Below are 16,682 nucleotides of genomic sequence, written 5' to 3'. Positions count from 1 at the left end.
CAGCTCCCCCGCTTTTGATGGTCCGTGGCGGGACGTGAGCTCGCTGCCCCAGAGGCCCCTTCTGTTCCGCAGCACAGCCATGGCGCAGACGCTGAGCTTGCGCCGCCGCTGGTGACGCGAGCTCAGCGTCCCGCTGGCCCAATCGGCTACCCCAGCCACCCCGAGTCCCGCCCCCTGCACCTCCCGCTGGCCCATTCGTGGGCGTAGCGGAGTGATGGTAATTTACATATTACCATTTTATTAGGTAGGATACCCATGTTACCTGGATGGGGCAACTCAGTGTCCCTCACTAGGATAAGGACTCCTTGTGTATTGTTCTGGCTTATTGGAATTAAAAGACTTGTTTTTCCCTAGCTGGTTTGGCTCAGTGGATAGAGCATCGGGCCACAGACTGAAGGGTCCCAGGTTTGATTCCTGTCAAGGGCACACACTCTGGTTGCAGGCTCGATCCTGTTAGGGTTGTGCAGGAGGCAACCAGTCGATGTTTCTCTCTCACATAGATGTTTCTCTCTGTCTCTTCCCCTCTCTCTAAAAATCAATGGAAAAAATATCCTCAGGAGAGGATTAACAAACACAAAAAAGGCTTGTTTTAAGTTCCTTGAGAACGTCATGACTGGCAGTTCACAGAAGAAAGCCCAAACCTTTGCAAAGCTTAGTGGTTCTGTGGGGGTGAAAGTCTACTGAAGTATTTGTGCCAGGAGAGCAGACCAATGGCTCTCCACGAGCAGTGCTCTGTGGGCTTTGGGACATCCTTGGCCTGGACTCCTAGATTTTTAATGCTTTTTATGCTCTGAAACTATTGGAGGGATTTTGCCCTTTAAAGCCTCTGTCAACAGATGAGTCCCAGAGAAACATTTGGTGGTGGTGGCCATGGGATACTGTCTGCAAACCTATATACCAGCAGTCTGTGGCCATAGGAGCAAGCCACCCCCAACATAATCCCAGACAAGTGGGTCCCCTTCTCTCCCCCTCACATCCTCAGCCTCTGTTAATAAACACACTGGATGTGGAGCTTAGGAAATGATCTGTATTCTAATCAGCATTATTTTCATGCCTGGTGTGCTATTCCTGGGGAAGAGAAATGGGCCCATTTGAAAGATTTAAGGGCCAGAATTGCATAAAAGGAAAAAAAAATCCTTCAATATATTTTTTTCTTTAAAAAATATTTTTATTGATTTCAGAGAGGAAGGGAGAGAGAGATAGAAACATCTATGATGAGAGAGAATCATTGATTGGCTGCCTCTTTCATGTCCCTTACTGGGGATTGAACCTGCAACCCAGGCATGTGCCCTGACTGGGAATCGAATCAGGAACTCTTGGTTCATAGGTTGATGCTCAACCACTGAGCCATGCTGGTCGGGCAGTCCTTCAATATGTAAAATCTTTCTGTGACACCCCAGAGTACGTTGTTAACTGACCGTTAACAACGCCTCTTGGGTATGTTTCTCTGATGCTGCTCATTGAGCCATGAGTGTGTTTCAGGGACACTGTGCTGCATGTCTCACCCAGCCCCCCGTCTGTGTGTAGCACATGGTAAACCTGTGCTATCCCAGTGATGTTTTCCTTCAGCGAATGAAGTAATTGTCGTCTTCCACTATACCATCTGCCTAGCAGAAAGACTGCTACAAACTTTCTCTTATGCAATAGTTCTCGGTACTTCGAATATTTTTAGCAAGAGAAAATTTTCTATACTAGAATCTTCCACTGCCAGAAAATGCAAGGTTCTTTGTAATACTGACCATCTGCTTAATAGAGTGTATTTCCATTGGGTAGGACACTAACTAGACTTTTATTATAAAACTCAATTAATGTAAGCAAAAATATGACATAGGAGCACAGTTTTAACTAGGATGTTTAAAAATTAATGTTTTATTAGTTTTAAGGGTCTCTTTAACCTAGGCAAGCAGGTTTATGACTTGACTTTATTTTAGCCGTATTTTGGTACCCTGCATTTTAAAAGAGAATTTCCTCAAATAAGCAATGGATGAGAGAGACTTTTGCTTGAGGCACTTGTTTGGAATCTGGTTTTCACATCAGCAGCTTGACAAGCGTGCCATTTTATATTAAATATTGTGGAGGTGACGCAGGGCGAAGAGAGAGATGTGCTTGGCTTAATACTGGAGAAAAACCCAGTGTGCTCTTGTAAATGTTTGCTGTGACTAATAGCAACTTTTTGTACAATCAGCTAAATGTGATCCTGTTGCTAATGGACAATTATCCCACTTCAGTGGGCACTAAGTGTCTCACTGTAGCAGCAGCAGCAGGCCAAAGACCTAGTGCTTAATGAAGACACATTTCCTAGAGGTTGTGGCTGTTTCCGAGCGGGGCTTGGGACTCATTACTACTCTAGCCTTCCTGATGGCACCTTCCCCTTCTAGGAAATTCATGCTTTAAAGCAGGGGTGGGGAACCTTTTTTCTGCCAAGGGCCATTTGGATATTTATAACATCATTCGCTTAATAGAATTCACTCAATGTAAGTTTATGTTGCTATGAAAAAAGCTCCTAGATTTATTGAATTTCGAGTCCCGCCTGCGGTTGCCTTGGCAGGGCCAGACCAAATGATTTCTCAGGCCTTATGCGGCCCGCGGGCCAGACGTTCCCCACCCCTGCTTTAAAGGCACAGCTTGGAAACCAGATCTATTCTAGTTATTGATACAAATAAAAGCCTGCATTTCTTCAGGTGGTGTCACTGACTAGATGCAGGCTATAGAACTTGCGTGGAGCTCAACTCGTTGTGATCCTTTGGTTTGGGTGATGTGATGGTTTCAGTTGTTAGGGCTTTTGAGCCTTTTCAGTTGATTAGGTTTCTGGGTCTGATGTTATCGACTAAAGGAAACCCAGGTATGTTTAATATTAAACTTAATATTTAATGTAACTCGCCCAGCAGCGTTAAAGGGGATTTCTTAAGCCAGCTCTGGAAGCTGTGGGCTACACATTTTACATTGTTTTTATACTTGTATTCATCCCATCACCTTGGACTCAGACACAAGGCCTTCCAAATGGAGATTTGAAAAATTACTGCCATTTATGTAAAATAATGTACTGTGACCAAGTTATTTTTGTGTGTGTGTGACCAAGTTATTTAACTGGAAAATAAAGTGCTTTATTTAAGGAGACTAGTTGGTGTTTCTTGGTGTGAGAGAAGCCTGCATTGTAGCTGGGCTGTCTCTCTGGTGACATGGATGTCCCCAGCCTGTGGACCTAAAACTATCATATTCCTGGTGGTTACTTCCAGTTTTGTAGACCAGGGATACTGCTTATTGGGAATTTTGTTAGCAGTAAAATTTCAAATCATATCTTTAAGATAGCCCAGCAAGGCCTGGCTGGTGTGGCTCAGTTGGTTGAAGCGTTGTCTCATACACCAAAGGCTGTAGGTTCAATTCCCAGTCAGGGCACATACCCATGGTTTTAGGTTTTACATACACACACACAGAGATAGCCCAGCCAGAAACATAGGTCATTTACTAATTTTTTTTTCCCCCCTATGTCTCTTTAGAAGGTTCTAAAAGTAGATAAAAAGTTCTTGCTGGCTCAATCAGAATATGGTTTGCTAAAGACTCAATTTCTAAATGATGCTTGAGGTGAAATAAAAATAAGAGAGAACTTAAGAGAGAAAACTTAAGCTCTACGGGTTTATTCAGAAACCTTGAATGCTTACTTAAGAGCTTCACCTATATGTACAGGCTTGGTATTCAAATAAAATTGGTATTTGATTTCTGGGTGCTAATATCAGCCAATATTCTATAACTTACTGCAGTTAAGAATAAAGTTATTTAGATGGAAAGAGATTAATTATGAGTTACTTTTAGTCCCATTTTCTATAGTGGCCATCAGTCTTAAGTTTTTAGAGGATAACTGTGGAGACAGGGATATTGTAGAAGAAATAAAGTTTGATTTAGGGTGTTTTGTCATGTCTGAGTAAATCACACATCTTCCACAGAGGACAGAATCATTTTGCAGGTGGTATAGCTATAGCTAGGTATCCCTTCAAAGAAGTAAGAGATGATGACAGAATTTATTGAACACACAGAATTTTACTTTACCAACTCATATTTTCAACCTACCAAATAACAGTTACCTCAGGGTACAAGGGACTTTCTCATTTCACTCTGTGCTTTTATCTACTACTTGAATTTGTTGTAATAAACGTGTTTTGTAATGAAAAAGAAAATTTCTAGCAGATAATTCAGTTCACAGAAGGGAATATCTTTATAGCCTTTAGCACCTTAAAGATTAAAACATTCTTTGAAAGATAAACATCTTGACATATACCAGTAGATCAAACTGAGGTCTAGAAGCCAGATCAAATATTTAGAAGTAGCAGTTGGGAGCATGACCAGATATTTTAACAAATTGCTGGAGTTCTCTTCCTACTTATCAAGGTGCACTAAAGAAAAGTGTGTTTGGTGCCCCAATTTCTCTGAAATTAGGATACGCAGTTATCCATTACAGCTCTGCAAAGAGTACCTTTGATGCGTGGTTTTCCATTAGGGGTGGGCAGAAAGGATGGAGTCCGGCAGAATGCTTGTTGCGGATGCTAAGGTACTAACTAGGTGCCTGGCCACAAATGACTCCTTTTCTAAGTACTCACTACTTTTAATTTCTATTTAATTAAAGTTACATTTGCTAACAACTCACGTTAAGCTATAAGGACATTTTCCTCCACAAGCTCAGGCAAGCAAACACATCCTTTTTAAAGTTTATGATGCTAAAAATATAGACGCTGCATTTGAACAGTGGAACAGGAACAGTTCCTGTGGCTGATCCTGCTGGGATAAATGCTTAGTGAACTGATTAGCAACCCAAGAGAAATAAAAGAAGGAAGTACAAACTCAAAAAAGAAGTCCTTTAATCCAAGGAATACCTGACAGAACAACCAGGTAGATGCATGTGCATGTGCATGTGCATGTGGGTGGGTGGTGCAACACAGACCTGTATGGACCATGGACATTCCATCCTAAGCACGGGCTGGCTTGTGTTCCCTGGACACCAAGGACTCTTACACGAGGGCGGGTATCTGACGCTGGTCAACCAGAGTCACGGTGGGGCCAGCCTCTGGAAGTCCGGAAGGATTTCAGCTACCTTCTTACGGAGTTGCTCTCGCCTTTCTTCTCTTACTCTTTCTTCTTTCATAAATTTTGCAAACTTCTTCCATGTCTGAAATGTGATCCAGAGAATCCTCCTTTAAGAATAAAAAGGGGGAAAATGTGAAATATTAAGGAAAAGTTGACTTTCCATCTGAAGTACATGTAAGAATAAGCCTTAGGTGAATAAAACATATTAAAAAGGCACGTAAATCACAATTGGAATTCAGGCTGAGAAATGCTGTAAAGAAAAGAAAGCCACAGAGGTGGATGGGAGTGACCAACAGGTTATTTTTACTTCCCCTTAGGTGGCCAGGGAAGGCCTGTGTGAGGAGGTGCCACTCCTGTGCCTACACAACAATCTTTACACCACAGAACGTGGCGGCACCTGCCACATTAAGCTCATAGGAAATGACAGACACCCAGTCGCCAAAGAAGGACAGACCATTTGTTTACTCTCAAAGGGAAGTGCATAATAAAACTTAGGGCATTTCTATCCAAAACGCTTAAAATCACACAAAACAAAGGGAAACTTACACCTTATTCCCCAAGGAATTTAGATTAAATAAGACACCACTATATTATAAATATTAATATGGCATACAGTGTGATTTGAATTACATAAAATTCCAAACCAGGCAAAACTAAACTATAGTCTTGAAGGCTGCACGCTTGGAAGGCAGAAGTGAAAAAAAAAAAGGCAAGGTCATGCTCCTCACAACACTCAGGAGTACACCTTGAGGAGGGAAGGCTGGGCCGTTGGGCAGAAGCCAGCAGGGACTCTGGGGCCAGCAATGTCCTACTTCCGGGCCTCAGTGGTGGTGACATAGATGTCCCCTTTATAGTAACTCATTAAGGTGGACTTGCATGATTTAAGCACCTCTGTATTAGTGTTATATTTCACAATAATGTTAAAAAATTGAACTTATAAACCTATGTGACATAAAGAATACATACATTTGCTTAAGTGTGTTTCATGTACTTCTCATAATTTTATTCTGCCAGCCCCTGGGAAGCAGAGAAGACAGGCACCCTCCTCATTTTAAAGACGGGGCCCCTAGAGTTCCAGGGGTGGGTTACTATCTTGCTTTCATCACCGAGTCAGTGGGTGAGCTGGAACGCTCAGCTCTGCTGGTATCACTGAATGCCCAGCTCTCCTAGCCTCCACCTCCTCTTTCTGGACATGTTCCAGGTACAGAATATATCGCAGGGCAATTATGCAGTCAAAGAGTGACTTTCCTCAGAGATCAGACCCTCACCTGTCACTGTGCTCCACGGCAAGCTTGTGCTTGCTCTGAGAATCGATCCGGGCCTCCCTGACCACGTTAAGCCAGGCCCTGCAAATCTTCTTTTGAAGAAAATGCACACACAGTGTTTGTGCTTCTTCCTCCAGGTCAGTCAGGTACTGGGGATGAAGAAAGGAAAAGAAATGAGTCAAATAATGTCACAAAGAATTAGAGCAAATACACAGCACAAAAGGGAATAGAAACACACATAAGACAAAGGAACAAAGGACATTGGAGGCATAAAGAGAAAACGTGGCAGCCAAGAAAACAGCCTCTGTAATGTCTGAAGGAAATAATGGAACCAGAGGGAGGAAACAGTTACAATATCGAGGGTGTAGATTTCTAGTAAAACCTCTTGAGCAATTATGGGATAAGAAACAAGTATAAAATCAAAAGTTGATATAATGACATAATTTATAGAGATGAACAGTGTGAAAAGAAATAGGCTTAAGATTTTATATTAACAAAAAGTTAATTTGATATTTCCACATGATTGACTATTTTATATTTTTCTTGAAAAAACATAATGACTGGACACTCTGGATTGCATCTAATTCTCTTACACGGATTAAGTAGAGACGTATTCAAAGCTCCCTTCCCTGTGCCTTACCTGCTGCCAGCTCTGGACGACTCTCCTAAGCAACGTTTGGGAATAACATTGGTCGGCCCGGGCCATCTTCCTAGCCAGGCTCTCCTGACTACAACGGAACCAGCTCAGCAGGCATTTCCTCTGTAGGGCCAAAGAGTGATGTTCTTCGGCCGCCTGCATCATTTTATAAATAAGAAAAGGAAATTATTCCTTGTATTGTAGATCACTTAAGAAAACACACATTCATTCCCTTGGCAAATGATGCTGCAAACCACATGTAGAGAGAATATCTTAAGGACATTCAGCCTATGTCCCTAAAGCTTTGACTACTGACTCTATTTTAGGGGGGTTTTAGATTCATCGCATGCAGAGCCTTTCAGTGCTGACTCCCTGAAGACCACTGACTGGCTGGTTATCAGGGAAATGGAATAAACAGTCTCCAAAGCCATTCTTTCGCTTGCACCGAGTTTTGAAGTGGGTGGCTGGCAATATTCTCAGTTTGTTCTGTTGGAGCTCAGACAGCAACTCCATAACAAACCTCTCTTTTTTATGTACTTAACCACTGTCTAATTGAGGAAATGCCAATACTTTCAATTAGTTTTGTAGAATGAGCTGTCTCCAGCACTGAAATTTAGACATTATCAATAAACCACAAAACCATCTGATAGAAAAATAACATGATGAATAATTTAATGTCTTCCCAACTTAAAAGGCTCAGAGCATCCTTCTTTCAAAATAAACATACAACTCAGAGTTTATAGATTTTAAAAAGGAAGTGTTATATTCTTTCAAGAGGTAAGAGGAAAAAAATCCTTCCCTTTTGTTCTCCCCAATCACACATTTTTCTAAGCCTTGTCGAGCCACCCAGCATTATGAATGTGATTGACCCAAGCCAATCTCGTGGCAGTCATACTTGGTCAAATGGGCATTACAAGAGGTCTCTGTGGCACCTGAGAGGCTGCCTGTCCTGACTTCTGTCTGGGGACCAAAGGCAAGGGCAGCCAGAAACCATAGCCTCCTCCCCTCCCTTTTCTTCATCCTCTGGGAAAACGGAGATAACCAGAAAGAAAACGATTCTCAGAAGGCTCCTTAAAAGTTCTAAAAATGGTTGCTGGAATAAATGGAATACAGCATGAGAAAGAGAAAATTCTGAAATGTCTAAATTAAATTACAGTGACCGGGAAGTGAGAGAAAGACAGAACGGTTAGCCTGTTAATGACTGCTCACATTCCTCCCACTGCCTGTTGGAGCTTCAGGTTAACCTCCAGGTTATTTCAACCAGGCCCCACCTAACTCCAGGAGCCTCGGCTTGTTTGCGCGTGCGGGCACTCTCCAGACTGTTGCCCACAGCCAATCCACAGGAGGGAACATTTCTCTATGTTGGTCCTGCTTCCCCTTTCCCCCATCTTTGCCTGCAGCTAATGAAAATTCTTCCAGGTCACCTTTCCTCCGCCTTCCCTCTGCTCCATGTACAGGAATGCTTGCAAAACTCTGGGACCATGGGCACACTGTGTTCTACTCAGCCATGTTCCTCCTATTAGATTCTATGCTTTTGGCTAGCATTTTGGACCAATAACCCTTATTTAAAAATACAGTTGTCATGGAAGTTAATTTTATTTGTTTAACAAGTACATGTGAGTTTAAGGGAAAATGCTAAATAATCCGTCTGAAGAAAATGATAGAAATAAACGAGGAATTGTGTAACTGGACCCTTCTCCTTCCTTAATTTTTTCTATCCCTTCCTGGAAGCCAACTCTGATGGGTGAAGAAGCCATCCCTTCCTCTTACTGCTCTCCAGAACTTCCCATTTTACTTTTTATTTTTTTTAACTTCCAACTGGTGCCTGGCACCTACTAGTACATGACCCTCCGACTTCTACACCACACAGAGGCTGCCGGAACGGGCAGGATTCTTGGGAGAAGATGGTGCTGAGCTCCTCTGGCTCTGTGACCAAGGCGCTGTGACTCTGAGCTAGCCAGTTCTCTTCTCTAGGGCTCAGTGCCCTGTCTGCAGAGTGAAGGAGACGCAGAGGACTACGAATGTTCTAAAATTCTCTTTTGTTGTGATAGGCTGAAGAGCGGCCCCTCAGGGATGGCCTGGCCCTGATCCCTGGAACCTATAAGTAGGTGACCTTACATGGTAAAAGGGATTTTGCAGATGTGATTAAGTGAAGGATCTTAATGAGTCCTAAATGTAATCACAGGGTTCTTATAAGAGGGACACAGGAGGACCAGGAAGATTAGAGGATCTGAGGAAGAGGCCGTGAGCAGTGGAATGCAGGTGACTGTTAGACGCTAAAAACGGAAAGGAGACCTTCTCCCCTTGGAACCTCCAGAAGGAACTTGTCCCCTCACAGTGTGACCTTAGCCTAGTAGGTCTGGTTTTGGACTTCTGACCTCCAGAATTTTAGGATAATAAATTTGTGTTTTTTTAAGTCACTAAGGTTGTAGTCATTTGTTATAACAACAACAGAAAACAAATACACTTGTATGAAGTAGAGAGGTTATTCTCAAAATATGGTGCTCAGACAACTTGTATCAAAACCCCCTGGGCTACCTTTTAAACCTGCAGAGTCCCTGATATCCACCCCCCTTCCCACTCCCCACCCCAGCCAAGAACCCAGACTTACTGAAAATACTTGGAGGTGGGACCGGGAAAGCACATTTTTATAAGTTCTCCAGATGGTTTTATGATCAAGAAATTTTGGAAATGCTGGTTTCAGATCTGTGATTTTCTGTTTTTATTTTAATTGGGTTTTTCTATATTTAAAGCCTATAATTGTTATTTTGAGCTCAAACTCCTGTTTCTATTTTTACATTCTTCTGAATAAATTTTTAAAAATTTAATTTGATTATTCACTCATAAATTCTATTTTGTTTCTAAATTTCATACCTTTCTTGATTTTACTCCATCAAAAACAAGGACCAAAAAAAAAGAGCTAATCCTTGTCTGCCTTTCCTTTGTGTATTAATAGTTAACAATAAAGAAATAGATAAAAGCCAGATAAAACTAGGAGCACTCAACTGGATAGCAAATTATCTGATATGACCAATCTTTGTGGTTATATATTACTAGAGGCTTGGTGCATGAAATTCGTGCACAGGTGTGGTCCCTAGGCCTGGCCGGTGATCAAGTTCTCCGCCTCCCTGTCTCCTCCTTACCTCGCTGCCCAAGTCTGTCGCCCCCCACCCCCAATTCCCCATCCCAGCCCGGGGGGAGAGACCCAGGAAGTGGGCCGCCAGCCCCAAGAAGGGAACAGCCCTTGGCCCCCCTGGGAAAGGGGTTGTGTCTCCCGCTACCCATCCCCGGTTCCCTGTCCCGGGCGATCGGGCGATCGGGGCCTGCTGGCCGGGGGGAAGGTCCAGGAGGTTGGCCGGCAGGCCCCATTGGCGATCAGGGCCTGTGGGCTGGGGGCAGCTCCTGCGCTGAGTGTCTGCTCCTTGGTGGTCAGTGCGTGTCATAGCGACCGCTCGTTCCGGTTGTTCCGCTCACTTAGGCTTTTATATATATAGATAAGAAGCAAATTTTAATTCAAATTTCAGATTTCATTTCCAGATTCATTCACTGAGAAGACTGAGGAGTCAGCTCGCCCATCTCACTACTAGAAAAGCCAAAGCAAATTAGCAATGGCTGGGGGCACAGATGGGTCCAGGCCTCCAGATAGGATGGATTCCCCTGCGCTCAGGCCTGACCACCACAAATGTGCACCCTCAGGTGTTTTGGAATACTCAATAGTTCCAGAGCCACTGGTAAGGAGGCTGAGGACACAAAGAGTCAGGGACAGAAAAAAGATAGTGGGAAGGGCATTTGGGGAAAATAAAAAAGAAGGAACGAAACTGTAAAAATAGGAAGAGAACAAGGAGAATGAAGGGTGAATAGACTGGTGAGGCAGGATAAAAAGCAGCCTAAGTCACATTCACAGAGGTATAACCTGCAACATTACTTGATTTAGTGGGGCTCTGATACTATGAAGCATTATTGTTCATTTTTAATCCTGGTTTTCACAACCAAAACTACTAGTCTTACTTTTCAGTATTAACCTGGCCAAATGTATAAATAAGAATGGCCATCACTAATACACATTACTGAGCTTATTACTAACTAGAATTCTAAAGGCAACATTTTATGCATTTTGAGCTTCATAATCATTTAGTTGAATGATCTATGCACTAGATAATTTTGATGGTATTTGATTTCATATATCTTTGTGTGGCAGAGTGGACTGCTGTTCCTTGTAATAAGATTATATAGCCATATTCGTTGTGTATGATTTCATAGTGTCTCCCAAAGGAGTAGATGAGCCTCTTTCACCCCTTAGTGACTTTCAGTTTAGCGCTATGCTTTGCTCTGGCCAAAAGAATGTTAGTAAGCACGATACAAGCAGAGGTTTCACATGGGTTTACATAAAAGGGTTTGGCCTTTGTACCCCAGACATTTGCCAGGTGAAAAGCATGCCCTGAATAGCTGCTATAGCCAGAAAGAGTGGCTGTGGAGAGACCTGAACCCAATCCACAACTGGTCCACAGACATGTGAGTAAGAAATAAATGCCTGAATTATATATATGCCACTGATATTTGGGGGCTGTTTGTTATGCATCTTTACTGAAGCAGAAATCTGACTAACAGACCTATGGTAATTATTTTTCCTTTTATTAAACACTGCTAATAGTGAGAGAGGCCTCTGTTTATCTTACCTGGTAGGTCTATAATAAAAATTTACTCTAGCTTTTTTCAACCTATTCAATTACAGAAATATTTCTCTACCTTGGAAGATGAAATCTAAACTCTTATCCAAAACAAATAAATATAAACACCCACTTCATTTATCTTTCTGGCTTTTCAATCACCAAACAACACCCAAATCTAATTTTATGCTATTTGAAAAGTCAATTTTCTAATTTTGAGGGGTATGAGTATGACACTATACCTGGATGTTTTGCTTGCTTTGCATTCTCAATCTCTTCCAAGGCTCCAGACCTTTTTTCCTTAGCAACACCCTTTCATAATGATCTTTGGCTATTGCTTCCAGCTGTTGGTTCCTCTTAATTCTCTTCTGCTTCTCCAGTTCTTTCTGAAAAACAATTAAGACGTAAAAATGGTGAGGAGGGACCAAGAAGACAACCTAGGAGGCTCCCGAACGTCCCTCTTCCTTCAGATGCACTGAATATACAGCTGCCCACAAGAGCATTACCTCTGGAAGAAATCTAGAAACCAGTCGAATGACTCTTCCATATTGGGTGAGTGAGAAAATACCCCAGTGAAAGGCTGAGACACAATCTTACCTAATAATAGGGTAAGATGCAAATAACCATCACTCCGCTAAGCCCACGATTGGGCAGTGGAGGCTTGGGGGCGGGACTCGGGGTGGCCTATCCGGTCATTGAGAGGCGCAGGGCGCAGGACTCGCGAGTCCCGCCCCCCCGCGCCTCTCAATGACTGGATCCGCCACCTGAGTGCTAGACCCGCGCCTCTCAGCAGCCCCATCGGCGGCCAGTCATTGAGAGGCGCAGGGCGCGGGACTCGCGAGTCCCGCCCCCCCCGCCCCCCCTTGCCACCGCAGATCCAGCTGTTGAGAGGCAGGGGGCGCGGGGGGCGGGACTTGCGAGTCCCGCGCCCTTCGCCTCTCAATGACCGGCCGCCGATGGGGCTGCTGAGAGGCGCGGGGCAAGCACTCAGGCGGCCGATCCGGTCATTGAGAGGCGCAGGGCGCGGGACTCGCGAGTCCCACCCCCCCACGCCTCTCAAAGACCGATCAGTGGCCGCTGAGGGGGGCTGCCGCGGATACCCGGCTCCCCTGCCATCGAAAGCGGGGAGACGGAGCGGATACCCGGCTGCCCTGCCATCTAAAGTGGGGAGGGGTGTCCGCTCCAGCTCCAAGGCCAAAAAGCGGGGAGCCGGTGTACTTGCCAGAGTCCATTAAGCAGGCCAAGGAGCTGGACCTTGCGGGGCTGGGCCTACAACCCCTCTTCAGCTTGAGCTTTGAGGAGGAGGAGCTGCAGCAGCTGAGGCTGGTGGGACAGCATCAAGCAGTACCGCTCACAGGCGACCATCTTTGAGATCAACGCCTCCAGCCGGGACCTGAGCAGCCAGGTGATGTGGGCCAAGCGGCAGAAGGACTTCAAGGCCATCGCCAGCTTCCGGCAGGGCCGGCAGGAGCGGCAGGAGGGCCTGGCTGGTCCAGCCCCGAGCTGCCAGTGTGGCAGGCGGAGCAGCCTGGGAAAGAGGAGGAGGAGGTGGCGGGAGAGAGCATGGAGGATGTCTCATAGAGGTTGTGGGCCGAAAATGGCAACAGCCAGGACCTGAACGGGGAGCCAAGAGGTGGAAGGAGGAGGCCCGGCAGCTGGACCAGGATTTCTATGTCCCCTATCAGCTCAAAGATTTTGACAGTGAATGGGTCCTAAGCGTTGGTGGGGACCAGAGGTGCCTTTGAGCAGCAGGTGGCTGGTGCTGTCCTGGACCTGATGGGGGGCGAGGCCCAGAACCTGACCAGGGGCCGGCAGCAGCTCAAGTGGGACTGGAAGAAGAAGCGGTTTGTGGGACAGTCAGGACAAGAGGACAAGAAGAAGATCAAGACAGAAAGTGGTGGCTACATCAGCAGCTCCTACAAGCGTGACCTCTACCAGATGTGGAAGCAGAAACAGAAAATTGCCATATGCTCAACATCTGAGCCCCAGTGGGCTGCCAGCAGTCGGCCCTGTTGGCAGCGCTATTTCGGCCTGATCTGGTCGGGGCATGTGCAGGAGGCAACCAATTGATATGTCTTTCTCATATCCAGGTTTCTCTCTCTGTCTCTCTCCTTCCCTTCTACTCTAAAAATCTATGAAAAATGTCCTTAGGTGAGGATTAACAAAAAAACCAACAGTGCATACATACACACATATACAAAAATACATGAATATTGGAGGGTTGGGGAGCAGGGCCCCATAAGTGCACAAATTTTGTGCACCAGGCCTCTAGTTTTGTCATAAACTCACAGTTGGCACAGCACCATACAATAGGGAGGGAACTCCCGACTCCCAGCTGGGGTTTGGACTGCACATCTAAAACCTCCATTTTTAAAACAACCACCCAAAATACCTGGATTTGAAAAACACTGGAGCTTATGTCCACAAGACACACAAAACTATAGCAAAGAAACAGTTCTTACTGGCTGAAAACTTCCCTAACCTGGGGAAAGAAACAGACATCCAAATCCAAGAAGCCCAAAGAATATATACAGTGTATACTAGAGGCCTGATGCATGAAATTCGTGCAAGGGGCTTGGCCCTCACAGCCACGACTGCCTCGTGGCCCTGTGGCCCCGGTCCCCCCGCGTTCCCCCCACCCCCCAGCCCATTGGTCATTCTGGAAGGTCATTCTGCCATCCGGTCTAATTAGCATATTAGCTCTTTATTATATAGGATGACTCTAAAGAGACACACACAAAGACACATTATAATGGAACTGTCAAAAGTTAAAGATAAGGAGAGAATCTTAAAAGTAGCAAGAGAAAAGCAACATGTTACATATAAGGGCAATCCCATAAGACGACAAGTGGATTTTTCAGCAGAAACCATGAAAGCCACAGGGAGTGGAGTGATATAGTCAAAGTGCTGAAAGGACTGCCAACCAGAAATGCTCTACCCACAAAAGTGTCCTTTAGAATTGAAGGATAAAGGGTTTCCAGACAAACAAAAGCTGAAAGAGTCTATCACCATTAGATCAGCCTTATAAGAAATGCTAAAGGGACTTCAAGTTGAAACAAAGGATGCTGATTGGTAACATGAAAACATATGAAAGTGTAAAACTTGTTGGTAAAGGCAAATTCAGAACACTCTGATATTGTAAATGGTAGTAAATGAATTGCTTATAACTCTAGATAAAGGTTAAAAGCCAAAGTGTTAAAAATAACTGCGATAAGTTGTTAATAGATAAACAATGTAAAAATATATATTATGACATCAAATACATAAACAGGAGTGTAAAAATAGAGCTTTTGCATGCAAAGTTATCAGCTTATAATAGACTGTTATAGTTACATTTTATGTAAGCCTCATGGTAATCACAAAATATAAACCTATAGTAGATATACACACACACACAAAAAGAGAAAGGAATCAAAGCATACCAACTAGAAGAATCATCACATCAAAGGAAGAAAGAGAGGAACAAAGAACTATAAAACAGAAAGAAAAGAGTTAACAAAAGACAATTTAAGTCTGCACTGATCAATAATTACTTAAATGTACACAGACTAAATTCAAAAACATATAGTGGCTGAATGTATAAAAAAGAAGACCCAACTGTATGCTGCCAGTGAAGGCTCACTTCAGCTTTAAGAACACACACAGACCATTTGCAACAGCATGGATGGAACTGGAGAGCATTATGCTAAGCGAAATAAGCCAGTTGGAGAAAGATAAATATCACATGATCTCACTCATATGTGGGATATAATGATCAACATAATTTGATGAACAAGAATAGATCCAGAGACAAATGGCAGGATGGGGGGGTTAGAAAGCAACCAAAGGACTTGTATGCATGCATATTAGCATAACCAATGGACATAGACGCTGGGGCTGTGGGGGCTTGCCTGGGGTGGGAATGGCTCGGGGGAGGTGGGTCCATCGGGGAAAAAGGAGACCTATGTAAAATTTCAGACAAAAAAAAAAAAGATTCAATAAAATGTAAAACGATGAAAAATAAATAAATAAATAAATAACACACAGAGAATGAAAATGAAGGGGTGGAAAAAGATATTCCATGAAAACTGAACTAAAAGATAAAGGGTAGCTATACTTATATCAGACAAAATAGACATTAAGCCAAAATCTTAAGAGACAAAGAAGGTCATGATATCAGGATAGAGGGGTCAACTCATCAAGAGGCTATAACAATTGCAAATATTTATGTACCCAACATCAGAGCACCTAAATATAGAAAGCAAATACCAGCATACTGAATGGAGAAATAGACAACAATAAAATTACAGTAGGGAACTTCAATAACTCACTTTAAACAATGGATAGATCATCCAGACAGAAAAATTAATAGGAAACATTGGACTTAAACAAATGTTAAACCAGATGCACATAACAGACATATACAGAACATTACATCTAACTGCAGCAGAATGCACATTTTCTCAAGTGCGCATGAAACATTCTCCAGGATAGATCATATGTTAGGCCAAAAAACAAGTCTTAATAAATTTAATAAGATTAAAATCATAGCAAGTGTCTTTTCTGACCATGATGCTATTGAATTAGAAATCAATTATATATTTACTAGAGGCCTGGTGCACAAATCCGTGCATGGCGGGGGGGTGGTCCCCTCAGCCCAGCCTGCACCCTCTCCAGTCCGGGACATCCTTCTCACAATCTGGGATAGCTGGCTCCTAACTGCTCACCTGCCTGCCTGCCTGATCACCCCAATGGCCTCTGCCTGCCTGCCTGATGGCCCCTAACTGCCCCCCCCCCACCAGCCTGATCACCCCTAACCACCTCTGCCTGCCGGCCTGATCGCCCCTAACTGCCCCCCCCTGCCGGCCTGGTTGCCTCTCACTGCCCCCCCACCGGCCTGGTTGCCCCTAACTGCACCCCCCCGCCAGCCTGGCCGCTCCCCTGCTGCCAGCCTGGTCACCCCTAACTGCCCCCCCCCTGCCGGCCTGGTCGCCCCACGCAGCCTGCTGTTTGGTCGTTTGGTCACCCCTCACTGCTCCCCCCGCCCCCCCCCCCCCC

General features: G+C 44.2%; 1 protein-coding gene across 1 annotated transcript in view; it reads right to left on the bottom strand.

The window, feature by feature from the left end:
- Positions 1–4,826: 4,826 nt before the first annotated feature.
- CCDC191 (coiled-coil domain containing 191) overlaps positions 4,827–16,682 on the bottom strand; it is an 80,262-nt gene continuing 68,406 nt past the window's right edge. The window contains exons 14-17 of the mRNA XM_079766641.1: positions 11,888–12,031; positions 6,982–7,134; positions 6,345–6,490; positions 4,827–5,183 (exon numbers count right to left, since the gene is read on the bottom strand). Coding sequence (XP_079622767.1) covers positions 5,039–5,183; positions 6,345–6,490; positions 6,982–7,134; positions 11,888–12,031 — 588 coding nt within the window. The 3' untranslated portion in view covers positions 4,827–5,038. The remainder of the gene's footprint in view (positions 5,184–6,344; positions 6,491–6,981; positions 7,135–11,887; positions 12,032–16,682) is intronic.

This window comes from Cnephaeus nilssonii, assembly GCF_951640355.1.
Source record: "Cnephaeus nilssonii genome assembly, chromosome: 3".
Classification (NCBI taxonomy): domain Eukaryota; kingdom Metazoa; phylum Chordata; class Mammalia; order Chiroptera; family Vespertilionidae; genus Cnephaeus; species Cnephaeus nilssonii.
This window is presented reverse-complemented; position numbering and strand designations above follow the sequence as displayed.